At 51.3% G+C, this 27974-nt stretch overlaps 1 protein-coding gene across 1 annotated transcript; it reads right to left on the reverse strand.

Annotated features, from left to right (window-relative positions):
* Nucleotides 1–26: 26 nt before the first annotated feature.
* pip5k1ca (phosphatidylinositol-4-phosphate 5-kinase, type I, gamma a) lies at nt 27–27889 on the reverse strand. Its single transcript, XM_084676459.1, has 19 exons — nt 27753–27889; nt 15894–15925; nt 15478–15564; nt 15056–15186; nt 14494–14611; nt 12629–12781; nt 10793–11092; nt 10251–10456; nt 9987–10070; nt 9614–9662; nt 8294–8378; nt 7908–8069; nt 7478–7616; nt 7182–7214; nt 6860–6958; nt 6477–6488; nt 4824–5070; nt 1824–1910; nt 27–827 (listed from the first exon to the last, which is right to left on the reverse strand). The coding sequence occupies exons 1-19, from the start codon at nt 27880–27882 to the stop codon at nt 825–827; spliced, it is 2157 nt and encodes a 718-aa protein (XP_084532585.1). The 5' UTR covers nt 27883–27889; the 3' UTR covers nt 27–824.
* Between the last annotated feature and the right edge of the window lie 85 nt (nt 27890–27974).

A 27974-nucleotide genomic window follows, 5' to 3' on the forward strand; every position in this document is an offset into this window, starting at 1 on the left:
ATGAAAACTTAACTGAAAAGTTTAAATTTCAAAATGAAACGGGACCAAAGCTGATGGTAATGGCGCTGTAAGCTATTGATTACCAGTTAGTGTTACTTTTAAATTAATCTAGTTTTGATCTATGGAACCTACAGTACATGAATATTCAGTTAAAAGTAATAAAGATGGCATTGCACGTAATAAACGTCATGATCAACACTTGATGTAAAACGAAATTAGATACTGCTGTAAGCATGACACCCTTCACCGTCACCTTGGGTGCCATGACGACGCAGCGAAGAAACATGATATTTCATCCAACACAGCGATCTGTAAAGCACACTGTACCAAAAACATGTTCACAGTTAAAAAAAATACCTGGGAAAAAGGTGCCCAAATAAAAATGTAAAAAACAACTACTTTACACAACACACAAACAGAAAGCACGTGATATAAATTAACACGAAGTGAAGTACATAAAATACAATACATGTTGCGATCCATTTACTGCATCTACCAATGGGAATGTGATAATGGGAACCCAAACATAAACCCCCTTGTTCCGATGGGCATTTAATCATGACTTCTCACATGAGTTTAACCACTTGGCATCCTGTGGTTCTTCTTATAATGTTTTATATTTTTATTTGGTTGGGGTGAACATACGAGAAGCACATCTGCTCTCCCGTCATGGGATGTAGAGGACTCCGACCTCCAGTGTTCACAGTCTATTTAGCTGATTTTAATCATCACGACTGAGGTTTGGTCTTCATGATGAGGTTAAGGAAGGATCCTTCTGATTGGGTCCATCCAGGGAACTATCCTTCTCTCTGATGCGACACTATTTACTGGGGAGAGAGAGCGGGAGAGGGGTGAGGGAGAGAGGGGGAGAGAGAGGGAGAGGGGGGTGAAGGAGAGAGTGGTAGAGAGAGGGGTGGGGGGGGGGAGAGAGAGACAGAATGAGAGGTAGGAATAAAGAGAGGAAGACATTGTGAAAGTGAGGAAAGGAATAAAGAAGAGACACAAAATCATAAATCTCATCGTACATTGGTGTGAAGATACAGCTTCTGGGTCTGCTGTGAGGGTGGTCTGTTATGAGGTGGTGTACTAGAAGCTAGCCTACAAAACCCAAGGATCTCACCACATCCAGACCGACTATTATATTCACAATCATAAACCTTCAGAGCCAAAACAGACCCTGATGACCACTCCGCCAAACACAAGATCCTAGAAACGACTATAATCATATTTGTCATACATCCAACTTTATTCTCTCTCTCCCTTTGTCTTTGTCTGAGCGGTAAAGGATTGTGAATGTTATTCATGGGTTCAATATATCTGAACATTTATTTTATGTGTCATGCGACACCTTGAGCACATGGGAGTGTGGGGGATTCATGAGACAGACGGGGGTGTAGCTGGAGCCTCGTGTGGGGGTGCGGGGGTGGGGGGAGCGTGCTGGCGGTAGACGTGTGTGTGGCGTGGCGGAGGCAGGGGTGGGGGCACCACATGGTCATACAGGCTGTCTGTCAGTGGGCAAGGCAGCCCACACACAGCCCGTAGCTTAGCCTCCTGGTCTCAGGTCTAAGCCTATCGCCTGCAGGACGCTCAAGACAGGACAGCGGCTCGTTCAACGGAAGTGCTGTTGGGTTTGGACGCACTTCAAGTGTGTGGTCCGAGTAGCACTGACTGACAGAGACGTCGACCGGAACGGGGAGGGGGAGGGGGGGGGCGTCTGCGATCGCCGCTCCTACTCTGGGAGGTTGAGTCCCGCGACAGGGGGAGCTTCGGTCTGGGAAGGGACGGGGTCCCCGGCGGGGGGCAGGTCGGTTCTTCTCACTTACTGTCTGGCTCTCCTCCTCTCCATCCGGGAGGCCCTTAGCCTCTGAGTAGTGCAGAGGAGAGTACACCCAGGTCCTGTCCTCTGGAGGCTGCATTACACAACCACCACAGCAGAGGGCGCCAGAGAGACACGGGGGGCCAGCGGACGCAGAGGGAGCATCAGAAGCAGGCGGGAGAGGGGGAGAGAGGGAGAGAGAGAGAGAGAGAGGGGGAGAGAGTATCAGAACCAGGCGGGAGAGGGAGGAAGAGAGAGAGAGTGTAGGGGACAAAATAGGACAGGGGAAGAAAAGAAAGTTAGAGATGAATAGAGGAAACGCCGGACAGACAAGTGTGCAGGCTACGGACATCATTCCTCTGCAAGAACAAGGAAGTGGGAAGAAACAGTGAGATACTATCGCTGTAGAAAGCAGGAGGCTAGATTTCTAGAAACAGGACATGAAGTGTCGACCACGTCCACGATACAACAGCTGTACTGTGAGCGCACCAGTTCTACTCTTCTTTATTTCTATAGAATCCAGTGGTCGGAGTGTTAGTGTGTGAGAGGTTAGGAGGAGGAGGACGAGGTGAAGGATGGGTCTATGCGGCAGCCAGGAAGTGGAAGGCAGTAGAGAGTGGCAGGCACGGGGGGTGCCAAGACCCCCAGCGAGGGAGCACATCATCAGCCAAGCCAGGATGCCAACGCCAGATGCCTTTCTTCCGCGATGGAGGTCAGAGCTCTTTGCGTGGGTGGTGGAGGAGGAGATGGGGGGGGGGGGGGGCTTGGACTGCGTTTAGTCACTGCGTCGTCCTTTAATTCAACCCCGTGTAATGACAGGGCGCCGCGGTTAGCGTGGAAGCCTGGAGCGACGCCGCCGTCTCTTTAAGAGAGAGCAGCTGCCCGCCGTGCAGCGCCTGAGAGGATGGAGGGCTGACGTCACGCTCTCTCTCTCTCACACACGCACGCGCGCACACACACACACACACACACACACACACAAACTGAGTTGACACAGACAGTGTCACACACACACTCCTGGCATGCCTTTTCCGACACACGCGTACTCACACACACTCGTACGCAGCGAGAGTTGACACACAGAGGCTGGTTGAGTGTCACATGAGACAGAAGGAATCCTGGGAAGACGAACCTCCCCTCACACCTTCCTCCCCTCCCTCTTTCCTCTCACATCAGACCATCTGCAACCCTCCCTCCATCCCTCCCCCCCCCCCAGCTTTATAAAGGCCCCAAAACGGGAAGCGGGGATCGAAACGTCGGTTCAAATCTCAGAGAAATCACATTTCCCGTGTCGCGTGTGGGAACTACGCACGTACACCTCACAAGCTAATAAACAGGGAAGCAAGACGTCTACAAGCCAACCAAGCGCAGACCCGCGCAGTGCAGGCCGACGCCTGGGGTCCAGCAGGGCTCTAGTGACGAGACAGCCGGGCTAAGGGGCGGCCCCCAGCTTCCCCGCTGGGCTGACTTACAGCGGCGCTGGCCCGGGACTCCTTCCTGCGGCGGGGCGGAGACACCACCCAGATCCTCCCGTTTGGAAACTGAGCGAACACACCCCGGGGACGAGGGCGAGATGGGGAGGGAGAGAACGGAGGGAGAGACGTGAGAGAAACAGACAGATGTAGATGGAACCCGGAGGAGGTATGAAGGTGAAATAAATAGATGGTGTTTTTGGAGGTGTGAAGCTGAGCGCTCGACGAACCGGTTCTGACACCGTACAGAGTGAGAGGGAAAGAGAGAGAACGATAGGGTAGGTGAGCCGGAGGGGAGAGCAGAAGGAGACAGAGAATGGAGGGAAACAGGGCTTGTGGGGTAGGCGAATAAAAGCTGATGAATAATTCAGTCTGTGTCCAGTGCGCTCGCAGGCAGCACCTCTCAGCCATCAAGCACCGGGCCAGACTTCAACAATCACTCCAGGAACGCTCTCTCCTCCTGCTCTCTCCAGACTGAGCTCTCAGTGAGGACTGCTCTCTCCCTCTCCCCGGCTCTGCACTCCCTGCTGTGCTCTTCAGCTGCACTCTGCAGACACACAGCCTCCGTGCGGCCCAGGGCATTCATGTTGTCTTCATCGTCTGAACTTTGCTTCAAGAATAATGAAGAGCAACGACACACACTTGGCTTTCCGTCGACATTCGGACTTCTGTAACTTTCCCCTCCTCTCTCCCCCTCCCGCGTTCCTCCTCTGTCAGTGTCACCGGAGCTACGCGGGGGAGGAGAGCCAGACAGACAGGAGAGGGGGGGTCAGGATAGCCGTCTGGTAAGTGAGAGCTGATTGGCCGACCTGTGAGGCTGGCCCTTCCTCTCTCTGTGGGGTGTCTGGTTCAGCCTGGACACAGCTTACTGTCTGGTTCCTCCAACTCCAACACTACCTGAAACCCTACCAGTCATTCATTCATTCATTCATTCATTTACTTATTCCATCCTCGGGGAATTAAGGCTATTTGGAGCGAAGCACATTCCGGAAGACATGTTTGATCGGCGGTGTTTTGGAACAAAGACCAGTCATAGCAGAACAGATAAGGTCACCAGGACAAGCTGTCAGTCACTGTGAATCTAACTGGCTGGTTAAGGAGCCGGAAGGACCTGCATGCAAAATAGAGCACTGCACACACACACACACACACACACACAAATCAAGCAAGGTCTAACACACTGTGGTCGACACTGCACGCTGCACCCTGCCACACCCCGTCGCCCCTCCCTACCGGTCTGAGTCTCCAGGGGGTTTAGGTGGGGGGGCGGTCCTCCTGAGGACGCCTGCAGGACAGCAGCGCATCAGACAGATGGTGGGAGGAGCTAGCCCTGCTCAGCACCACACTCCAATTCTGATTGGGCCAACACTGGTATGGATGGGGGGGCTGACCAATGAGAGATGAATAATGGAATCTGTGTTTTGTTTTCGGATGTGTGTGTTTGTCTGCGACTGCCTTGTGCGTCTGTAAAGGGGGTGTGTTGTGGGGTCTCTCTGCGCGTGTGTGTGTGTGTGTTGCGGACACGGGCAGCTTACGAAGTAGATGTCTGTGATTGGCACGTCGTCCTCGTCGTCGACGGAGGCTTGGCTGGTGCAGCCGGAGCCTGACACCTGGCTGACCCTGTCAGAGTCCGGCCCCACCCTGGGGCTGCCGGGGGTCTCAGCCGCCTCGCCGGCCTCCGCGCCCAGGGGAGAGGAGCCGGAGGGCAGGGGAGAGGAGCTGGAGGGCGGGGGAGGAGAGCCGGAGGGTGGGGGAGGACTGCTGAAGGGTGGCAGAGAGGAGCTGGGGTCAGGGGGAGAGGAGGTGGGGGCAGGGGGAGAGGAGGTGGGGGCAGGGGGAGAGGAGGTGGGGGCAGGGGGAGAGGAGGTGGGGGCAGGGGGAGAGGAGGTGGGGGCAGGGGGAGAGGAGGTGGGGGCAGGGGGAGAGGAGGTGGGGGCAGACGGGGGTGCTGCAGAGGCGGTGAGGAGAGGAGAGGAGGAGGGTGAGGAGGGGGGGCAGCGGTTTCAGCAGCAGGTTCCGCCACCTCGGGTATATCACTGAGGAGACAGGAGGGAGGAGTCACACTGAGGAGGGAGGAGTCACACATGGCACACACAATAATGTCGGCACTTCAAAGCTTCAGTAATTAAACTGACCAAACAGACAAGCAGCGTGGAGACTCAGCATTTACCAGCGCTTGTGTGTGTGTGTGTGTGTGTGTGCACGCATCTGTGTGAAAGAGAGCGAGACCAAGATGTTTGGCAGAGCACTAAGTAAGATTTACCCGCCTAGACACACACACCAGCATCATGAGTGCCAGCCCAATCCTTTGTTGTGTACCGACTCATTGACCATTAAAATAGACTTAAGCTTATCCAGATTGCTTTCTCAGCTTATGCGTTTGAGCTTACTTGAAAGAAAACCCCATCTGCTGTTGAAAGCAACGCTAGCCTGTGAGTGAGGCCTCTCATTGGTGGGGTGGATATTAAATAGAGCATAGCGCACTAGTTGCCATGCAAAATGCTCCAACTCTCTCACAACTTTCTCCCTGCTCTCACTTCTACCATCTCCTTTCTCTCTCTCTCTCTCTTTGGGCACCTCTCCCTTCTTCCATGAGTCCTTCCCGTTGTCCCTGACTCTCTCTCTCTCCCCCCCAGCCAGCGAGGCAGGGAGTCATTAGAGGAGAGGAGAGGGCCATCCAGATGGCTACTTCCACAGCTTACCCTGTCGCTAGCTCGCCCCCGCCCCCCCCACCCCAGCCCCCAGCCTTCCTTTCAGTTCCCCCCCACACCCCAGGGCACAAGGTCAGCCTCAGCCCCAACCCCAGCCTCAGGCTCTCTGCACCAGCCCCAGGTATTGTCTGAGGCCTCTATCCCTAGTCTACAGAGAAACCCTTTCCCTACAGAGGGGTCTTTCTGCTCGCCTCCGAGGATAGGGCTGAGCTTTTGGGGAGAGCAGGCTCCAGGGGGGAGGGGCACACCACCAGAGACCACGCCCCCGTGATCGCGCCCATGCCCCCGTGACCACGCCCACGTGACCCACTTGTGTGGGCCAGTCCCCCAGACACACGCCGTAGCTGTGACACACACACAGACACACACACAGACACACACACAGACACACACACAGATACTCTTAACCTAATTAGATAGGTATCCCAGACCTGGTGGACCCAGAAGCTAAGCCTGTCACCCTAACTCGATGGGAGCCTTTCTACTCGGCTAGACAGAGAGGTGTGCTAATCCAGCAGGTAGAATAACTTAGCAGGGGTATTTTTAGAGAGTGTTGAGCCAGGGGAAACCTCATATCGATGATTGAAGTTAGATAACTCAAGAGAATCGGGGGCAGATCTAAAAACCTGACAACCCCATGATAGATCCTATCTGGACCAATGATTGTTATGCGTTTGTTTCTCTTCCTTGTGCACTGGTGGTCACATGGTCTTGGCGTGTATGCGTTGTGGAGTCAGGTAGGACCAAGCGTACTAGCATGGCTAGCTTTTCCGTGTTGTCCTAGAGCGTCCCTGGCAGTCGTCCAGTGTTCTGCCTGGGCAGTAGCAGCTGAGGTGTGCAGCATGGTGAGGGGAGATCACCTGTTCTCTGACGAGGGCTGCGGCACGGTGATGGTGGGCTCGCTGTCGTGTCTCTTCACCTCCACCTCCACCGTGATGGTCTGCTGCTCCTCCTGGGTCCTACACACACACACACACACACACACAACTCAGCAATAGAGCCGGCAGTGTCCGTCCTTAGCAGAGACTGAGCGACAGGCAGACCCTTCACGGCCAGGCCCCCACCCAGAACGACTAGGCCTGTGACGTCATAGCACCTCTGTTGAATGCGGCCTGGCCTGGCCTGGCCTGGCTTGCTTCCTGTTGAGCAGCCGTGTGCTACAGTGCTCCCTCTCTCACTCACCTGCCATCGTGGCTGACAGACTGGGTGTGCCTCCTGTGTGCCAGGAAGGAGGGAGACAGGGAGGGAGGGAGAGAGAGAAAGAAAGCTTTATGACTTTTTCATACGTTGGTCTAAATGCATCCATTCACCCCCCATCTCTGAGCCATAAATAAAGCAGCTACAACAGGCTAGGGGGGAACCTGAAGCTTATTTAACACTATTAGTGATAGTACAGGTGCATATCCCCCCCCCCCCACACACACACACACACACACACACACACACACACACACACAGTCAGCTGAGCTGTCCCGTACCTGTAGCGAGGGTGCTCTGCGGTGTCCGAGGGCGACCGCTCTGGGATGGACAGAGAGGTGGTGGAGGAGAGCGTGGTGGCGATGGAGGCTGTGGTGGCTTCCTCAAACGAGGGAGGGGTGCAGGGGAGGTCCTGTCTCCCTGGGAGACCGACACAGAGAGAGAGAGAACAGGAGAGAGAGAGAACAGGAGAAAGAGAAAGAACAGGAGAGAGAGAGAGAGAGAGAGAGAGAGAGAGAGAGAGAGAGAGAGAGAGAGAGAGAGAGAGAGAGAGAGAGAGAGAGAGAGAGAGAAGGGAGGGGGGGGGGGTTACTTTGTGTTTGAAGGGATGTACAACGTGTGTGTTTTGGGAGTCTGTAGACTGTGTACTTGTATTATGTGGGTGTCCCAGGGTATGCACTGTGTGTGTGTGTGTGTGTGTGCGGTGCCCACCTTCGTCCTCCAGGGTGGGGAAGCTGCGGGTTCCTCTCAGGTCGTAGATGTTCTCGTCTCTCTCGGAGGCCAGCTGGCTGGCGGACCAGGCCGCGCCCGGCCCGCAGTACTTGGGCACGGCCAGCGCCACGCGCCCCTTCTTAGACGGAGACGACTTCAGCGCTGAGATCACACACACACACACACACACACACAACACACACGTTTATTAACGAGACTGAAAATCCATCATTCTAGTGTGAAGTATGCAGTGTTTTCTATACACAAATATCTTAGAAACACATGCTACATATTGTACAAAACACACATGCAGCATACACAAGCTCCGTCACCGTCAGCGCATCTACAAGGGTGGGTTATGATGATGTCACATCCTGCAGACTTACAGGAGCTCTTCTTGAAGACGGTGCTGTTCATGAACTTGAAGAACCTGTCAGCGTAGAAGCCCGGCCGATGGACTGAGACCGTGTCCTGGGAGAGGAGGGAAGGGAGCAGAGAGGAGGGAGGAGAGAGGAGGGGAGGGAGGGAGGGAGAGAGGACGGAGGAGGGAAGGGAGGAGAGAGGAGGGGAGGGAGGAGAGAGGAGGGGAGAGAGGAGAGTAGGGGAAGGAGCAGAGAGGAGAGGAGGGAGGGAGGAAGGAGAGAGGAGGGGAGGGAGGAGAGAGGAGGGGAGGGAGGAGAGAGGAGAATACAGAGTCAAGAACCCACTTTGGAAGTGCAGAGAAATGGGGGGGGAAAAAAGAGACAATCTTGCCACACATTTTCGCAATGTTTCCATTTCTAGTTTTTTTTGGATACAGCTTGTGTCCCCAGGTCAACAAAGGCCTCATTCATACAGACAGTCTCTCCAGTATGGCCTACTTTATTAAGCCTTAGTCAACAGAGACAGACACACAGGATAAACCAGGTCACAGCCCGACGCGCACATTAAGCATGCATCCCTGGACTAAGATCACAGGTGTGGACTGACAGGTGACACTCGGTGTTGGGTTGAGACTGATAAGACTGACGGGCGCCGCGTTCCTCTGCCTCAACGCCGACATTGACATATAGTCATTTAACATGTAGTCATTTAGCAGACGCTCTTATCCAGAGCGACTTACAGTAAGTACAGGGACATTCCCCCGAGGCAAGTAGGGTGAAGTGCCTTGCCCAAGGACACAGCGCCATTTGGCTCGGCCGGGAATCTAACTGGCGACCTTCAGATTACTAGCCCGCTTCCCTCACCGCTCAGCCACCTGACTCCCTTTACCGCCGACACGTGGGAGAGGGCGTGAGGCAGCTCGCTCGGCGCTGCGTACGCACGGCGGCGTGCGGTGACGAGTCATTAGAGGGGGAAGGGGTGAGAAATGAGAGCGAGCGCTAGGTCTATATTAGGAGCAGCCTGACGTAGACGTATAGGATGTAGGAGGGGAGGGAGGGAGCTTCTGTCAGTGGTGAAGAAAAGCTTTCACTGGGTCCCTGAGCACATATGCACTAGACAGATTCACTGTGGAGAGACTGAGTGAGTCAGCCCCATGCACGCACACACACACACACACACACACACACACAGACACACAGAGCCAGGTTGTCTCTGCGGCTCCATGAATAAATGCATTTGATTGGGGAGTGGCAGTTCCTCCTCCCAGACAGCCAGTCTGACAGAAGCAGGTGAAGGAGGTGAAGGAGGTGAAGGCTACTGAGGGGGTCATCTGATGAACTCACCCCGTCGTGAACCAACGCTTTCCATGTGTGCTCCAGTTTCTTTATAAGGCTGTGGGCCAAAAACAGAAGCAAGAGTGAAAAATCACTATGCTAAAAAAGGACAAAGATTCAGTTAGAGACAAACATAAACAAAAGCATAAACCCCCCTCCCCCCCCCCAGTCCAGGACTGTGCACTGAGTCTGCTGTCTGGCTCTGTTTAGCTCCCACTCGCTTCACCAAACACCGGCTAAACAAACACACATGCATACAGCCCACGGCAACAAACGCAGGTTCCTGCAGTGTGCGTTCAGCCAGATGCAGCACGGTTCCAACCCAGAGAGGGCTCGTCGGCAGGCCAGTGTATTTGTAACCCCGAGGATGTGGAGTGATTACCGATATGACTGCAGGATGTCGATCAGACCGATGTACAGGAGCAGGCGCTCGCCTTTCACATTGACTGCTGGGATACCTCCCATCCTGCAGGGGCCACACACACACAGGATACATGTAAGCGTAAATTCCACAGGTTTCAATTTCCAGGATTTCATCCAAGCATCCACAGCAATACAATTCAGTTTGTGTATATATAGTTGAGAGAAGATTCAAATAATACTATCCCATCCAATCACACACACACACACACGGGGCTGTCCTCACGTGTCGTCAGTGTCGATGGACTCTCCGCAGGCTGCGCCCCCCTGGATGGACTCCATGGCGGTGGAGTAGAGGGCCTTCTGGGCCACGGGCCTCTTCTCGTCACTGCTGCCCTGAGAGCCCTCCAGCTGCTGCTCCCGCTCCGCCTGGTCCAGGTTGTGCACCCCCAGGAGCAGGCTGTAGTCCATGATCTTGAAGCTCTCCAGCACCTGGACACACACGGACACGCACGCACGCACGGGAAGAAATGCTGACCTTTGAGCGTCTTTCATTTCTGGACTTACGATTTCTAAATCTCCATCCACTTTCAAGATGTCTGTGTCCCATGGACTCATTAATCCCTCCCTCCCTCTCTCCCTCCGGCCCCCTCTCTCCCTCCCCTCCCCTCCCCTCCCCTCCCCTCCCCTCCCCTCCCCTCCCCTCCCCTCCCCTCCCCTCCCCTCCCCTCCCCTCCCCTCCCCTCCCCTCCCCTCCCCTCCCCTCCCCTCCCCTCCCCTCCCCTCCCCTCCCCTCCCCTCCCCTCCCCTCCCTCCCCCCCTCCTCACCAGACAGTCTCTCTGCAGGGTCTTCACCAGCGCGCTGTGGGTGTCCTGGTCCAGGAGCAGCCCCTCAGGCATGTCCTGCATAAAGTCCAGGTCCTTGAAGGTGGGCCGGGCCTTCTCGCGCTCCTTCTTGGAGGCGCGGCGCTTGTAGGTGGAGCCCTTCAGGTCGTACTTGAGGTGCATGCGCACCACCCTGGGGAGCACGTTGTTCATCACCACCATCCGGATGTTCTTCCCTCCGGACTGGACACAGTACAGGCCGAAGAACTTGGGCAGCAGAGTGCGAGGGTTCTGGTTCAAGTTCTGGGGGGGAGAGAGAGAGAGGGAGAGGGGGAGAGAGAGAGGGAGGCACGGAGTGAGTGAGAGAAAGCGAGGGAGAGGGGGAGAGAGAGGGAGAGAGAGAGAGGGAGAGCGGCAGGGAGTGTGAGAGAGAGAGGGGAGAGAGAGGCAGGGAGTGTGAGAGAGAGAGGGGGAGAGAGAGGCAGGGAGTGTGAGAGAGAGAGACATTAGAAAGAGAGGCAGAGGGGAGATATCTACACTCACAAGTTGCCCTAAAGTCTAATTGAATCTAGTCAAATAAGCTGCTTATCAACAATCTGTTCTCTCCTAAATATTTAAGCAGTCCACACAGGCACAGCAGTTAAGACAACACACACACACAGTCCCCAACAGACCGTGGCTACCTGAAACCCATTGGTGTAATGAGAGAGGACCCGGCTCCTAATCCAATCAGAAAAAGCCAGGCAGATTTCAGAGCCAATCACAGAGATGTGAGATGTTGGAGCCAGGGGCCTTGGGCCCGAGGCCAGGAGTAATGACCTTCAGAAGACAGACTAGGGATGGAGAAAGAGAGAGGTGGAGAGAGAGTGGTGGAGGAAGAGGGGTGGAGAGAGAGAGGGATGGAGAGAGACTGTTCCCCCCCCACAGCTCCCAGTGACACATGACCCCCAGAGTCCAGAGAGACACAGCAGCAACACATCAACAGCAGTGACACGTGTGTGTGTGAGAGTGAGTGAGTGAGTGTGAGAGAGAGAGAGTGAGAGTGAGAGTGAGAGTGAGAGTGAGAGTGAGAGTGAGAGAGAGAGAGAGAGAGAGAGAGAGAGAGAGGGAGAGGGGGAAATAAGACAGAGAGAGAACAGGGTATAATAAAAGCCGTGGGTAAAGAGAGCGTGACGGAGAGCGGTGTGAGCGATGGAAAACCGGAGAGAGGGTGTGTGTGTGTGGACAGAGGTATGGAAAACTGTGAAAAGGGCAGGCTGTGGAAACTGCAGCCAGAGGGCCAGAGGTGACAGGGGGGGGTGTTACATCACTGGGTTTGATATGCAGCTTCACTGACTTCCTGCCTGCCTCTGTGTCGAATCCAGCCATTGCGTCTGGCTGCCTTGAGCTGATATACATGTTTGTTTGCGTGTCTGTCTGTGTGGTGCGCCTGCTGGAGCCCCGGGCCGCTCAGCCGGGGTCGGCCGTGAGCCTGAATCCCTCCAGCTTCATTAGCCCACACAGACAAAGCCATTCGTGTCAGGAAACTGCTGCGCCGTGGAGCCACAATGGAGGAAAGGTCAGAGTGAACGCGTGTGACTTCCTGCTCCTTGCTCCCATGCTGCGGGGCTTTTCCCCTGAGTACAGGAGGTAAACACATTCCTGCTGGGTCTCATAGCTCCACAACCTGCTGCTACACGGACACACACCTGCAACACCCATCAGGCCAGGCCGGCCTAGGACAGCAGGGTAGGACATCCTATCCCAGTCTGGAACAACAGGCTAGCCCAGCCTCAATAGGACAAGTGTGAATGAATGAAGCGTTGCTAAGGAAGGTGTGTCTGAGTGACAAAAGCTCACCATGTAGTATCCAGGCAACAGCTTCTGAAGAAACTCCGCCTCCTTGTGCATGACGGTCTTGATGATGAACTCATCGTCCTTCGTCAGGTAGAACACCGAGCCGCTGGCCCCGGGGTTAGACAGCTCAATCAGGGCCTCATTACACAGGGAATACTAGAGAAAACACACACACACACACACAGGTTAATTGTTTTCAAAGCGGTATGCCAGTTTACAAATAGCATAACCACTAATCCCTCAACCTTGCTGGCTGTTCCCTGAGGTGTGCTAAGTTCTCCCTCTTCTCTCTCTCTCTTTCTCTCCCCCTCTCTCTCTCCCTCTCTCTCCCCTCTCAATCAATCAATCTCGGCACTGGCCTAACACCACTCCGGAGCAGCGTGGAAGAGATGCATTATGAACATGGAGGCTGGATAGGGCCGCACCAGAATAGAAACAGCAGCCTGTTGACACACACACACACATAGACACACACACACACACACACAGACACACAGACACACACACACAGACACACACACAGACACACACACACACACACAGAGCGGACGACAGGATGATGTATCGCCCCATCACACAGAGCGGGGAGAGGAGGGGGAGGAGGAGGGGAGGAGGAGGGGAGGGAGGAACAGGGGGAGTGGAGGGAGAAAGAAATAGATAGAAATAAAGTGAGAGACAGAGAGATGGAGGGAGTGAGAGAGAGAGAGGGAAAGAAAGATATACATAGAAAAGTAAAGCGGGGAAACAAAATGGAGAGAGAGAACCATTAGCCTCAGGATCCCCATGATGAATCACTGAGGAAGGAACACTCCACACACACCCTGGGAAAGCCACACACACACACACACACACACTCAGGGCAAGCTACACACACACACTACAGCCTCTACATTAACAGACACACACACACACACACCTTGTACACTCCAGAGCTTCAAATAAGGCCTGTAATATGCATCAGTCTGCTGCTTCAGGGGTTGCTATGGCAGCTAATCAGAGGTAGAGCTCATGGCTCCTATGTGCAGGCTGGGTCTGGACCCAAACACTGTCTGGCCTCGTAATCCAGACAGGGGGGCCAGGTCAACCCTGGAGAGCAGGGCAGCCCTCTACTACTCTGGGCTGAAGACCTGGAGACAACAGGACCTCTCCCAGACCAGACCAATCAATCAAGGAGCAGAAGCCTGACTCTGGCAGTTAGTAATCCCGGCTAACGGACATCATGAATCAGTAATGAGTTGTCTACTTGTGTGTCGTTATGCTGAGTTGTGGATGAGAAGGGACAGAATCATCTGGAGGGAAAGACACACACACACACAGCCAAGTACAGACAGAATGTGACAGAGGCCAGGCAGGGTCCCACTGTGTACATCACACACGTGTTGTCCCAGAGTCAGTCATGCATGGTCACACACACACAGTGACAGCATTATTATGTCATTGGGGGGTGAAAAAAAACTAACATTTATACACATGGAACCATAGTTTGAGAGTGTGTGTGTGTGTGTGTGTGTGGAGCTGTGAGTCATGCAGCCTCCCCCCAATGCTGGCAGGCTGATAGGGTGTGACAGGTTCCCTCTAACCTCCCCCCCTCCCTGTAACTCCCCCATCCATCCTCCCTCCTCCCTCCTCCCTCCTCCCTCCTGCCTTCTGCCTCCTGCTTCCTGCCTCCTGCTTCCTGCCTCCTGCCTCCTGCCTCCTGCCTCCTGCCTCTACTCTTACCAGGCCTCGCGACCAACTTTTTTCAAATGGTTTAAAAAAAGTTTTGGAAAAAGTTTCTAGAGGTTGAAAACAAGTTGTTCTCTCTCAGGGTAGCACAGTGTACATAAGTCACATGACTTGGGAGGTAGTTATGAAGTCCCTCCTCTTACAAGGTAGTCGTCTGGTCGGATCCCAAACAGCTCTCTGAAGTAGCGGAAGGCGACGGGGGCGTACGTCTTGAAACGGAAGTCAGGGAAGTGGTGTGCTGGGGTCAGGTTGCTGCCTTCACTGCAGGGCGTACATACACACACACACAGGAAGGAAGGTCAATACTGTTAAAGCCACACACTGCAGGTTAAATCCCCCCAAAAACCTACTGCACACTTAGTCGCTTTGACCTTTGAGGACATCGACATAAACTGTTGTTCTTAGATAGCTACGATTATTCATCTGTTATGAAACCCTTCAGATTGTCCATCCGATGATGTCACAAGTGTGTTGTGATGATGTCACAGGAGTGTTGTGATGATGTCACAGGTGTGTTGTGATGATGTCACAGGTGTGCTGTGACGATGTCACAGGTGTGCTGTGATGATGTCACAGGTGTGTTGTGATGATCTCACAGGTGTGCTGTGATGATGTCACAGGTGTGTTGTGATGATGTCACAGGTGTGCTGTGATGATGTCACAGGTGTGCTGTGATGATGTCACAGGTGTGTTGTGATGACCCACCTGGGGAAGAAGATGCTCTCCACCACGTAGAAGTCCTGCATGAGCACGTCCCTCTCAGGCTTGGAGCTCAGGTTCCCCACCGTGTAGCCGATGCCCAGCTGGATGGCTCCTTTCAGGGCAGAGGAGGTGGTCTGGAGAGGGGGAGGGGGGGTGGGGATTTAGGAAGTGACATTTGACTTCTACAAACATCTACATTTATTCATTTAGCAGATGCTTTTATCCAAAGCGACTTCCAAGAGAGAGCTTTACAAGGTGCATAGGTCAAACAAACCTAATCTTCAGTATCACTTCAGTATCACTTCAGTATCACTTCAGTATCACATAAAACCAAGACCACTCTTCTCTCCCTAGTGTGGTCAGTGTGAAGGAGCAGAGCAGAGCTCCAGCCAGGGCTGGTCTAGGCTTGGAGGTGGGATACTCACCTTCTTGTAGGTGGTCTCCCCCGACGCATCCACTCCTCTGTGGCCGATCTTCTTACCCTGGCCGGGCAGGCCGGAGGATGAGGGCATCTGTAGGGCCGAGGGAGGAGAGAGGAGAGAGAGGAACAAGAGAAAGGGAGGTTGGTAAAGCCAGGCAGCAGCTGATAGCCAGCTGTGGCGAGGGCTAGCCGACACTGTCGTTGTTTGTTTGTTTGTTTGTTGTTGTCAGCCGGCCATGTAAAACCAGTTCAAAGGGAAGTGCTCGTTTCATGCCTCCTGCTTTGATTGGGCCTCTCATTCCCTGTCAGATGTGGGGCTCATCAGACAGGTGCTCGTTTAAACCGCTAGAGAGAGAGCCTGTTCACCGTTAGCAACATGAACAAGCGTGGTTTGGGGTAGGAGGAAAAGGAGGGATTTACCTCTGTGATGAAGGCCTTTCTAGCAGCAGAATCTAAAAAAGAGAGAAAGAGAGAGAGAGTCAGTCCTGTGATCTCCGGAACCTTGTTTCGCCAGCAGCAGAGCAGAATCCGTCGAGAACAGCACATCAGCACGGCGTTATGCAACAGCAGGACCAGAGGGTTCAAGGCAGCTGGCCAGCAGACTCAGCACTCTGGGCAAACTCTCATCTCCCTCCCTACATGTGGCGCTGGCCTCTCTACTCCAGCACAGCAACACCCCATCCAGTTATGTGTTCACCCCACCCCCATGTTCACGAGGACGGAGGGAGAGCCGTGTTACGACACACGGCGTCATCCTCCTCCTCCTCTCCATCTCATCACCGGGTCATGTGACCTCCAGTCTGGCGAACAGACGCACCCAGCGCAGGAAGCAATCAGCGGGGCCCTCATTCAGCCCTGCTGGGCTCAGCGCTGCTGGGCTCAGCCCTGCCTGAAATAGAATCATAATTGTGGCCACTTACTCCACTCTGTGTAGTGATGAAGATGGGGAGATGAGGGGGTGGAGGTGGAGTGTGAGAGCGTAAGAAAGAAGGAGAGACAGATTGAGGGACGCAGAGAGAGAGGGGGGGGGAGGGAGAGAGAGAGGGAGGGAGGGAAGGAAAGAGACAGAGAGAGATAGTGGGAAAGAGAGACACAATGAAATAGAAAGATGGAGAGAGAGAGAGGCTTAGATAGCACAACAGAATGGGGTTATTGATCCACTCCAGGAGCCTGATTTGATCTGTCTGGAGTAAACAGAGACATCTCCTACTATGGCTCGATCGATACAAAATGACTCAAGTTACAAAGGCATGTCAAGACTAGGTGTACATATGTAGTGACTAATGAAATGAAATGCTCTGTCTCTCTACTCCTTGACAAGCCTGGATATGATGACATAAAGATGTGGGAGGTTTGTAGCGTTTCTCCTTCAGACTGTAGCGTTACAGCAAGCTTTAGTCAGCCTGGGTAGTCTGTCTGCCTCTCTCTCCAGCCTCCCTCTCTCGGCCTCCAGCCTTGCTCTCTGCCTCCAGCCTCTCTCTCTCTGCCTCCAGCCTTTCTCTCTTTCTGCCTCTTGCCTCTCTGTCTCTGCCTCCAGCTTCTCTCTCTCTGCCTCCAGCCTCTCTCTCTTTCTGCCTCCAGCCTTTCTCTCTTTCTGCCTCCAGCCTTTCTCTCTTTCTGCCTCTTGCCTCTCTGTCTCTGCCTCCAGCTTCTCTCTCTCTGCCTCCAGCCTCTCTCTCTTTCTGCCTCCAGCCTCTCTCTCTCTGCCTCCAGCCTCTCTCTCTCTGCCTCCAGCCTCTCTCTCTCTGCCTCCAGCCTCTCTATCTGCCTCACATCCTCACCCTCTCGTGGCACCATGTGACCGAACCGGAGAAAAGCTGTTTGCCACCCCGCCTCCAGCTTTCACCTTGATCTCTCCCTCCTTCCTTCTCATCCCTTCCCCTCTCTCCATCCTCCCTCCCTCCCTCCCTTTCCCGTCACACAAAAACTCACTGGGGGGAGAAGAGAGAGTCCAAACGTGTCAACGCAATCCCCGGCACTGCAGGCTAGATAACACTAAAGCGCCAGCCAGCCAGCCAGCTTCCTACTGGCTGTCTCAAAGAGCATGTTGACAGTGCAGATGAAGACACCAGCTGGTACTGCTTCCTGCTTTGCTCACGAGCTGGTGCTCCCATGTGTCTGACTGCAGACGTTTCCCTTACACAGCCCTGTGTGTGTGTGCGTGAGTCTGTGTGTGTGTGTGCGTGAGTCTGTGTGTGCAGTGTTTCTACTTTTCTTTAGCTTTGTTCATTAGCCCCGGCAGTATGAAAGGTCTGAACCGTCGTGCCTGTGTGTGACTGAGCTGCACGCTCCAATAGGCTCTCTCTCCTCTCAAGCGTGGGCATTACAAGGTTTTCTTTGAGAGCACGGATCCAGACTTGCGTCACAGTTGCATTCAAAAACGTATTGAAACCCAAGGCAGATGGAACCTGTCAATCTCACCCCTGCTGCTCCTGATTGGCTGGGGTATTTTATCACAGCCAATAACATTACACCGGGGTGGACTAAATCAACAAGCCTGTAATAAAAGTGGCTAATGGCTATTACCCAGATGCTTTTATCCAAAGAAGCGGTTTGGATACAGTACACTGCACAGGACCACATTAAACTCATCATCATAAATACTAGCCACCTGTAGAGGCCAGCCTGGGATACCTAGTATTTGTAGTTTTATTGCTTCAGACTGAGATTCTTAGCACAGGATACCTCCGTAAACAGAGACATCATCCATCTTACCCCACTCTCTCTGTCCATCTGTCCCTCTCCTGTACCGGCGGGTGTGTTGGCAGTATCTGAATGGATCTGGCTGAACAATGACCTGATGGTATGATAGTCCCAGTATTGTGTTCCCTTGTCAGGAACAGCTGTCCGACTCTTCCCCAGACAGCCTGCTCTACGCGAACGCTGTGGTTGGATTCTACTGTACTCTACTGTAGTGCTACTAAAGTGATGTGGTTGTACTCTACTGAACTCTACTAAAGTGATGTGGTTGTACTCTACTGTACTCTACTAAAGTGATGTGGTTGTACTCTACTGAACTCTACTAAAGTGATGTGGTTGTACTCTACTGAACTCTACTAAAGTGATGTGGTTGCACTCTACTGAAGTCTACTAAAGTGATGTGGTTGTACTCTACTGAACTCTACTAAAGTGATGTGGTTGTACTCTACTGTACTCTACTAAAGTGATGTGGTTGTACTCTACTGTACTCTACTAAAGTGATGTGGTTGTACTCTACTGAACTCTACTGTACTCTACTAAAGTGATGTGGTTGTACTCTACTGAACTCTACTGAACTCTACTAAAGTGATGTGGTTGTACTCTACTAAAGTGATGTGGTTGTACTCTACTGAACTCTACTGTACTCTACTAAAGTGATGTGGTTGTACTCTACTGTACTCTACTAAAGTGATGTGGTTGTACTCTACTCTACTGTACTGTACTCTACTGTAGTGCTGCTGAGTGACTGTTCTCTTCTTCAGGTCCTCCATCTTCCATACAAACATCATACAGTACAAACTCAAACACACATACACACATACACACATACACACACAGCCTCGCTCTTCTCATTCCCTCGTTTCCATGGCATCACGATTGAGGTCAACTAGCTTTTTTCTGCAGTTCTGCACGTGCGCACGGAATCAACAGACACATGCTGCCTGCCACGCTCTCTTCCTCTCTCTTTATCTCTCACTCTTTCTGTCTCTCTCTCTCTGTCACTCTCTCTCTCTCTCTGTCACTCTCTCTCTCTCTCTCCCTCTCTCTCTCTCTCTCCCTCTCTCTATCACTCTGTCACTCTCTCCTTCTCTCCCACTCTCTCTCTTCCTCTCTTTTTCGATCTCTCCTTTTTTCCTCTCTCTCTTTCACTTGGCAGTGAATAGATCGTCACATAAGCAACGATAGGTGGTTTACACATCAGACCAAAACAAAAACAACAAAATAACAACAACAGTCCCTCCGGTTTGAAAATCAAATTACTCATGGACTAAAATAACAAAAATGGCCAATTTCACGGTACACCATGGGGCTGGTAGTGGAGAAACTGAGCCACCAGCCATCCACACAGTCATGGACACAATATCAATCAGGTTTTATACTTCCATTAAAACCTATTGAGGAGTTCTAAATATTACCGACGCTTCCACCAGAGTGATTTTTTTTTTCAAAACGGAAGCTAGCTAGCTTTCGTTAGCTTCCGTTACCTAGCAACCTAGCATAATACTCGTAGCAATGTTACTTGTTAGCCTCCTAATTGTAAATTTTGAAGCCATACTATAGAGTTTGTCATACAGTGTTTGTCTATCGGAAAGTAGTCGGTTGGAATGTTCAGAATCACACACGTGTGACGGTACTGTGTGGGGCCCGCTTTCGAACGATCACATATGTGTGACGCTATTAATTAACAGGTTAACAACAATGCAGGCTAGCCTCCTGTTTATCATGTTTCACACAGTGGGGCATCCTGACATGACCCTCTGACAGGAGAGAACATGAGAGAGAACAGGCGCCGGATTCAACAACAGCAGCTCTCATGCAGAAAAGATTGGATGGACTGGGTTACCGTCGCAGACTAAAAATTGCTAAGCCTTAACCGCAGTTTATTGAATGTGGAATGAAAGGGCATTTGGTGGACATACTAATGCTAACATGAGCTTTTACTGTCAGAGGTAATTACATTTCACATTATTTAAATTACAATTTTCAGTTTTATTTTGCCCAATTAGAACTACTTGCCCCCTGGCCTGCTTCCAATTAGGCAGAAATAGATGGACCAGCAGTAAAGACGTACTTGAGACGGAACACTTCAGGAACCATACCAAGGGCAGGTGTGACTGGAGTAACAGGCTCTTGGGTACCAGGTACAGGAGACACAGGAAGGGCCAGCAGGTAGTCCGAGGGGGGACATGGCTACCCATAATGCACCTGGATCGTGCTTACCCAAAATGCACCTGGGCGGTCTCTGCCTTCCCAGCACTGGCAGCCAAATTAGCTCTGTTTATCCAGCTCTGCCCTGCTCTGCCACCAACTGCCAGTTCCTCTCCTCTGCTTTCCCGGGACCACAGACTGACTGCAATTATAATTAAGGAGCCATCAAGTTCACTGTGGCTTAGCTGTTAAAAGGCAGTTTAACGCGTTCCTCTCAATAACAGGGACGTGGCAGAAAGCTTTGCACACAAACACAAAATCTGACATGTAGGCAAGAGAGGATGTATATTGCAACACATTAACCACCACGGCTTCATTCTGGCTGTAAATAACAAGCTCTTCCTACTGGCTTCTCGTCTTGCCTGGTCTCGTCTGGTTAACATGAGGACACGCGGGGAAGAACAGGCGCATAGCTGTGTGTGTGTGTGTTGTCAACAACAGTGCATACCAGTCAATTCCTGTGTGTGTGTTTGCCTGGAGGAAAGCTTATCATGATCCCCAAGTTGTTGAGTTAGATCTAACTCCATTTTGGTCCATAGCAGACTTCATGAAGTCTGGCAGTACCATCCCCCTGAGACGTGTGTGTGTGTGCCGGTGTGTGTGTGTGTGTGTGTGGTAGTGTGTGTGTGCGTGAGAGTGTGTACTGTAAGAAGTTGTGCATTTAAGCAGTGCAGTGACTTTATGTAGCCTTTCCCCGGCGTGCACATAACACAGTCTTCTACTGCACTGTGCATCACAGAGTAGGGTAATATCACTGAGAACGCAGAGACCAGATTGCTAGTTTCGATTTTGTGAACTGTAGACCCAAACAGCGTGGGACCAGTTCAGCTGATCATGTGTGTGTCTGTGTTGCTGTGTCTCCAAGCATTAACTGACCTGAACACACACACACAGGTGCCCTGAATGAGTCATGACGTTCATCTCCAGGAAATCTGTTTTTCCTCAGGTAGATTAGATCACGCTGTCCGAGTGTCTGTTAAATATTAAATGTGATCGTCTAGACTAGAGAACACAGAATGCCAGCCGGTCGACTAGCCCACCAGACCGCCAGACAGACAGCAACCCAGACAGCCAGCACAACAGACACATGTGCCCAGTCACAAGGTGAGTAGTAGTACTCTAGATAGCATAATCCCAATCTAGCCTGCCTGGGATTAAGGCCAAGGCAATGGACTCCAGTCAGCAGAGGTGGAGGTTTGTTCAAATGATGTGTTCATAATGAGGAATGTCACTGCTAGCTCAGGCTATGTTGTTGCAACACTGGGCCTGCTTTAGGATTAACGATGCTTTCACTGTAAACTGGCTCACAGAACCAGGTTTGGACCTAACACTCCTCAAAAGATACTCTAAAGGCCCTTGCACACTGAGTGCGACATTTGTGAGATGGTGTGGCGTTTGGTGTGTTATTCGCGCGAATGAAGCGAGATTTCGTTTGGTGTGTTATTCGCGCGAATGAAGCGAGATTTCGCTTCGTGTTCATTCGCGCAAATTGCTGGGAGCCAACCTTTTTTTTTTTTCCTTTGTCAACCATGTCCGAAATGACTAGAGTTACTGTAAACGAATATGCAGTAGTAGCAGAGGGTGTCCACAGACAGCTACTATACTCGTGCCCTCTAAGTCTCCTAAAACGTCAGTGATATCTCAACATTGATTGATTTCGCTTGAGTTGAAAATGTTCTACTTAAGCGAAAGACGAGCATGTCATCTCGCCGCGCAAAAGTATTGCTTCGCATACGCTATCAACACAGCATAACAACCTTGCAAATGGAAGGTAAGCTAACTGGAACAGGCGTGAAGGTTGAAACAGATTCACTAGAACTCAGACAACAGACACAAATCCACACACGCACAACGCAGGCTCATCGCCTTCGGTTTCAGTAATGCCGTTGTGACATTGTGATGAATCCCTGGCCCACAGTAAAGAAGCGAGGGACAGCCAAGGACGATGTGTCATAACTGAGCTGGCCCAATATTTGACTCTGTCACAACACAGAGACACTGACAACATTCTCACACAGCAGGGAAACCACACCGTTTTGGAAATGTAACCACAGCATGCGTTTTTCTAGGGCATCAAATCTAATTTGTTTGCAAGCTTGGATAACGAGCCAGGATGTAGGTGTGTAACAATGGTTCCAACATGTTTTTTATACACCTCTGAGTCCTCATAAACAGAATAATTGTGGGTGTTTGTGTGTGTGTGTGTGTGTGTGTGTGTGAGAGCATCCTCTTGTCCCCCATACCCCAGGCAGAGCTAAAAACGGCACAGCCCTACAGGCCCAGTGTAGACAAGAGGAGAGGATGGGCAAAGGATTACACACACAGCCAAACTCAGTGTTTTCATCGCAGGGGCTTCAGATTAAGATAGGGCGGTCGTCCTTCACTGATCCTTCAAGACTGGAGTGGAGAGAGGGGGGGGGGGGTGGGGGGGGACAGGGGTGAGAGAGACAGGGGGGGAGGGAGAGGGACAAAGAGAGGTGACAAAGAGAGAAAAATGTGCAGATAGAGAGGGGGGGAAGAGAGAGGGTAGAGAGAGAGAGAAAGGACAGAGAGAAAGCAATAAAGCGGGAGTTGAAGAAGGAGAGAGACAGAGAGGAGGTCATTTTAAGGGAATGACAGGCCACAACAGCCTCATATCAATAATCCTAAAGTGTGTGTCATTCAGGGCCAGTTTCACCACCCGATAGTGACATCAGGGAGATGAAGCAGGCCAGCCAGGCTGTTTGTTGAATGAATTTGCTCCCAGCTCAACACCATCAAAGATGCATAAACCCTCCAGCATTTCTCTCTACTTAGCTAGCAACGCCTGCCTGCGCTCAGGCAGGCAGGGAAACAGAGCGTGGAAGCTGTTGCACGGAGCGTGACAAATAATTGATTGGTTTAAACTTTCCCATCGGTCTCCTCACGTAGCTCACTGGAGCAGGTGAACAGCGCTGCCTCTAGGGCCTCGCTTTAGAGACGCCAACCGAGGGGTTGGGTAAAGATCGTTCTCCATCTCTGCACCCGGGAAATAGAGGTGAGGTGGGAGTCATTCCATGCTCCTGCTCAGGCGTACTGATTCATCTCACGTCTGAACGAAGCAGTTCTGTGATTCATCTCACGTCTGAACGAAGCTTTCAGTGGTGGGTTGTCCCCTTGCCACGTTTCAATTTGAGAAAAATCGTCAAAAAGACTTTAATGTGCGTGTCTATCTCTGCTGAGGTTTTTTTTTACAGAACTTCTTTTTAAGTCCAATTCCTCTTTGAAGATAATGGTGTTAGGGGGGACAGATGAACAGATCAAACCGCTGGAATATTCCGTCTGAACCTCTGTAATCTGGCGGTGTTTCTGATTGGCGCGGTGTCTGTGTGTGTCTCTGACTTCTTGTCAGGAAGTGAGGTGCTAATTTCGCTCACAGCGGTGCATGCAGCACCTGCTAATTACAAATCACAGCTAGCTATCTGCTCTGTCTGCTAGGCCAGACACCTTCAACCACCTCCAACCACCACCCAGGGCCCGAACACACAACGGGACAAAGTGACTCGGACGTCTTCAGTTAGTCTGAACTTGAGCCCAACACAGAGGCTGGTCTGGATCGAGCCGGCTTTGTATTGCAAAAGTCCTAGTGACCCTAGCGGACGATAAGAACATAGGATTAGAACAAGACCGAGGGCAGAGATAGCAAACACGCACACACACAACTAAAGGAGATAGAAGGACCAAAACCTCTGACTGTCCCTTTGATTTAATAAGAACACCAGTGCTCTGGCATGGCAGGGGCTGTGACAGCACTACTGGCGTCGCCAGGACAAACCCTGCGTCATCAACACACAACACACAGTGACATGGAGAGACTGGGAGGGGATACAAATGTCCAGTCCAAGTTCTAAAACTGAGGGTGAACACACACACACACACACAAAACACCTGCCTGCCATCCTGATAGTGTCCCAGCCCTGTGGTGTCATGTTGAATAAGACAGAGAGAGGTGTGGAGGGGTAAGACTGCTGGTCCGATGATGCAGCACGCAGGCCATTGTGAATGTGTCAGCAGATCTGACAGAGGGGACGGGGAGATAAGGAGAGAGGGATGCTGAGAAACGAGCGACTGAGCCTGGGGAATCACTCGCAGAGGGGAGAGAGAGAGAAGAATAAAATATTGACACTCAGGTAGGGCATGGCAGCAAAGAAGAAGAGAGAGTTTAGATTAATTCCAGGAGGCTGACATTGGCCCTTTTATTGATCGGGAGATTCATTGAAGGGAGAAATGATAGCGTCAATGAGTGCGACTCCCGGATGAGACAGACGGAGACGGCTGTTTAATGAGACACGGTGACTCCCACATCATTCTCTGTCCAACGGTGATGGGAAAATAATTCGTTTTCCCAACCAATGACCTATCACTAAACAATAAGGTCTGACGCAACTGCTGGCATTTGCATTGAACTGTTATCTACATACAAGCACAGAAGTTGGATGTATAACAGACACTTATTCCACTAGGGCCTGGGTGCCTGCATCAATGAGAAATGGTAGCCTAGTAACTGTGGCTAGCTAGCTAAATCTAGCCAGATTTTCGACTGTTTACAGTCATGACTTTACTAACCATAGACCTACTGTTGTCCCCCAGGATAGACCTGTGGTAGTTTTTGCCTAAATCAGATGGTCTCTAGGGCTTGAAGCTGCTCGCCTAGCCTACCAAGCTGCTAGCCTTCCAAGCTGCTAGCCTTCCAAGCTGCTAGCCTACCAAGCTGCTCGCTTAGCCTACCAAGCTGCTCGCCTAGCCTACCAAGCTGCTCGCCTAGCCTACCAAGCTGCTCGCCTAGCCTACCAAGCTGCTCGCCTAGCCTACCAAGCTGCTAGCCTACCAAGCTGCTAGCCTACCAAGCTGCTAGCCTAGCCTACCAAGCCGCTCCACCCTGCAGACATCCCAAGTCTCCCGGAAGGTCCGGGAGTCTCCTGCATTTCAATAGCGGCTCCCTGACGCCCGCAAATGCTGTACAATCTCCCGGAAATCGGGGATTTTGTCCTTTGAGCGAAATGGTCATTTATGTTAGAGATAAGTACATATCGCGCGTCATGAGAGCGTTTCGGCGGGGGGGGGGATGTAACTTGGGATGTCTGACCCTGGCTTATTACAGCTGGAACTCGCGCAGCACCAGGGGAGGAAGCAGCCACCGCAACGAAACAGGCTTTGCAGGTGATGGCTCAGTATGAGTGGGCTTCGCAAGCTGCTAAATATAGACACCCGTGAGAGCGGAGGCGGAGGAGTACACTGCACGTCCCGTGTCAAGTAAAGGTTCGATGAATACGGAGAGAAACCTTTACAGAATGCAATATAACTTCACCCCTTGCCCCACCCACCAACAGACACTTCATTCTACAATTAATTTACAAACAACAATTACTTGTATGCTTTCGTGTTTAAACAGAGACGTAGTACTTCTCTCTCTTTCGTTCAACATTTGACAACAAAAGCAGCCAGCCACACGTGGCCTGTGCATTCAATTGAGGTGTTGTTCAATGTAACTCATAATAGTTATTTGTAGCTTTAACCAATAGGGAGCCCTATGTTGGTAGACTGGGGACCAATAGGATGAGGGAGTGAATGTGGGGTGCGGGGTTCAGTTACGGGGTGAGCAACGGAAAAAACATGCCAAGCTGTGTACACAGTTTGTCTCAACTTGAAACTATGCACATTTTCTTATATCTAAGAGACAACAGTGTACAGTGAGGGACAGTCCTCGAACACGCATTAAACATTAAGAATCGTGATAAGTAAAGTGTAAACGGCACAAAATAACCCTAACCCAAAACGACAGTGTTGATTGAGCTGTTTGAACAGAACCGGGACATTCCGAGAGGGAGATTCCTGCTGATAGATGTCATCCCGAGCGAAATTCCTGCTGATAGATGTCAGAGAGAGATAGCATGAGAAACCCAGGCTGACAGGTCTAAACAGGTACGACAGTCAGACAGAGAGAACTCCACAGCGAGCCTACAGACAGTTGTCATTTCTCTCTTTACCTTCCTCACAGGCTACTCTCCTCCTTGAAAGCCAAGCTGATATTAACGTCATCTATTCTGTACTGCATTACGTACAAATGATCAACAGTCATTTTGCCAGCATATAGCAAAATATCAACTCTTTCTCCGCTCTATAGAGCAAGGTAATATTTATAATGCATGTTAATGTCAAGGTAGAACGAGCAAGCACATACTTCTTAAATTTGCATGGTGGGTGCTGACATGCTTGAGGGCTCGGCTTGGGTGGAAAAAGACAGAGATAGAGAAAGAGAGGGAGAGAAAGAGAGAGTGTCGGTCTAGCTTGTGCTACTGATTCATGGGTTCTCTGTCATCCAGCCTGGCCTCTCCTGTCAAAGAGAGTGCTATTCCCATGATGGACACTATAAACCGTCCCAGCCTTCAAAAACTACGGACTGGCTAATACGGCATGACTGGCAGTTGGCGCAACACCAACCAACCTATCCACTTCCCAAACCAAACATATTTGATCAGAAATCAGAAATACATTTTGATATGAAGGAAACATAAATATATTTTCGACTGACTATGAGTGGACTCTTATCATAAGAGCGTGTACGAATTCAAGTAGGAGCTGATGATTAGGAAAAAGACGACCGCGGAAAAATACCACATCATATTTAGACAGGGCCACTTGTCAATCCTACCTAACAACACCTCAATCATTAAATCAAGAAAATAAAGAAAACAAAATGGAAATAAACTTCAAATATGTCTGCCACACCCTGGGTGTGCTGCCTAGATATAGCATAACATCACTGACATCCATTCATCCATTTCATAATCGACCTCAGTAATCTTACAACTAAGGTAAATAGCCATCATTCTGTTGTGTTGGTGTGGTCTTTGAAATAGCTAGAAGGGTCACAGGGTGGCTAGCTTTTAACGCCATACAGTAGCAGAAGCTGCTGATATTTAGCCCGACAGCGGTGCACTGGGTGTAGCAGTTACAGATGGATACATTCATTAGACAGCTACTGTGGACTGAAGAAGAACACACAGTACAGAAGATAGGCAGCAGCAGTTGCAGGCTAGTTAGCCTAGCCGACTGTATGTCATTTTGCTTCACGTTCCAGCCTCATAAATTACACAATTTTCAGCACGATACTAACCTAACTCAAAAGTACATGATCTAAATTAGAGAGTCATTGTTAGCACACAAACTAGCATTTTTTTAGCTAGCCAGGTTAGCATGCCAGCTACAGTTCCGTCCATACTTGACAGTCACGAGCTAGCTAGCGCAGAGAACGGATAAACCTGAAATGTGTCATTAACATGGTTATAGAGTATATCGAGCAAGCCTGTTATTTGGAACATTGCATTCGTAAATCAACGTTAATATAGATACCCATATCGCCTGCATCCATTCCATAGCTAACTCCAACGACAGTGTCTGTGTCATCAGATGCTGTGGCTCCGGACAACGGACTCCCATCCTTGGCCTCGGACAGCCCAAACGCTCCTTCAGCGCCTTCCATTCAGACTCCCGGAGAAAGGGCGAGCCCTCCGAATGAAAGAACCACACCAGTGCGTTTGAAAAATGAACGTTTTGTTTAACGGTCTAAGGGTT

The sequence above is a fragment of the Hypomesus nipponensis genome, chromosome 16 (assembly GCF_054491055.1).
Source record: "Hypomesus nipponensis isolate SF chromosome 16, ASM5449105v1, whole genome shotgun sequence".
In the NCBI taxonomy this organism is placed as follows: Eukaryota; Metazoa; Chordata; class Actinopteri; order Osmeriformes; family Osmeridae; genus Hypomesus; species Hypomesus nipponensis.

Bases quoted from the DNA above. Each gene is read 5' to 3' on its own strand.
- pip5k1ca (XM_084676459.1), bottom strand. From the start codon at position 27,882: ATGGAAGGCGCTGAAGGAGCGTTTGGGCTGTCCGAGGCCAAGGATGGG. The intron at 15,926-27,752 runs GTATCTATATTA...TCTCTTTTTTAG, and splicing joins AATGGATGCAGGCGATATGG to ATTCTGCTGCTAGAAAGGCC. The intron at 7,617-7,907 runs GTGGGCACCGCA...TCGGTCTCCCAG, and splicing joins CCCCACCCTGGAGGACGAAG to GGAGACAGGACCTCCCCTGC.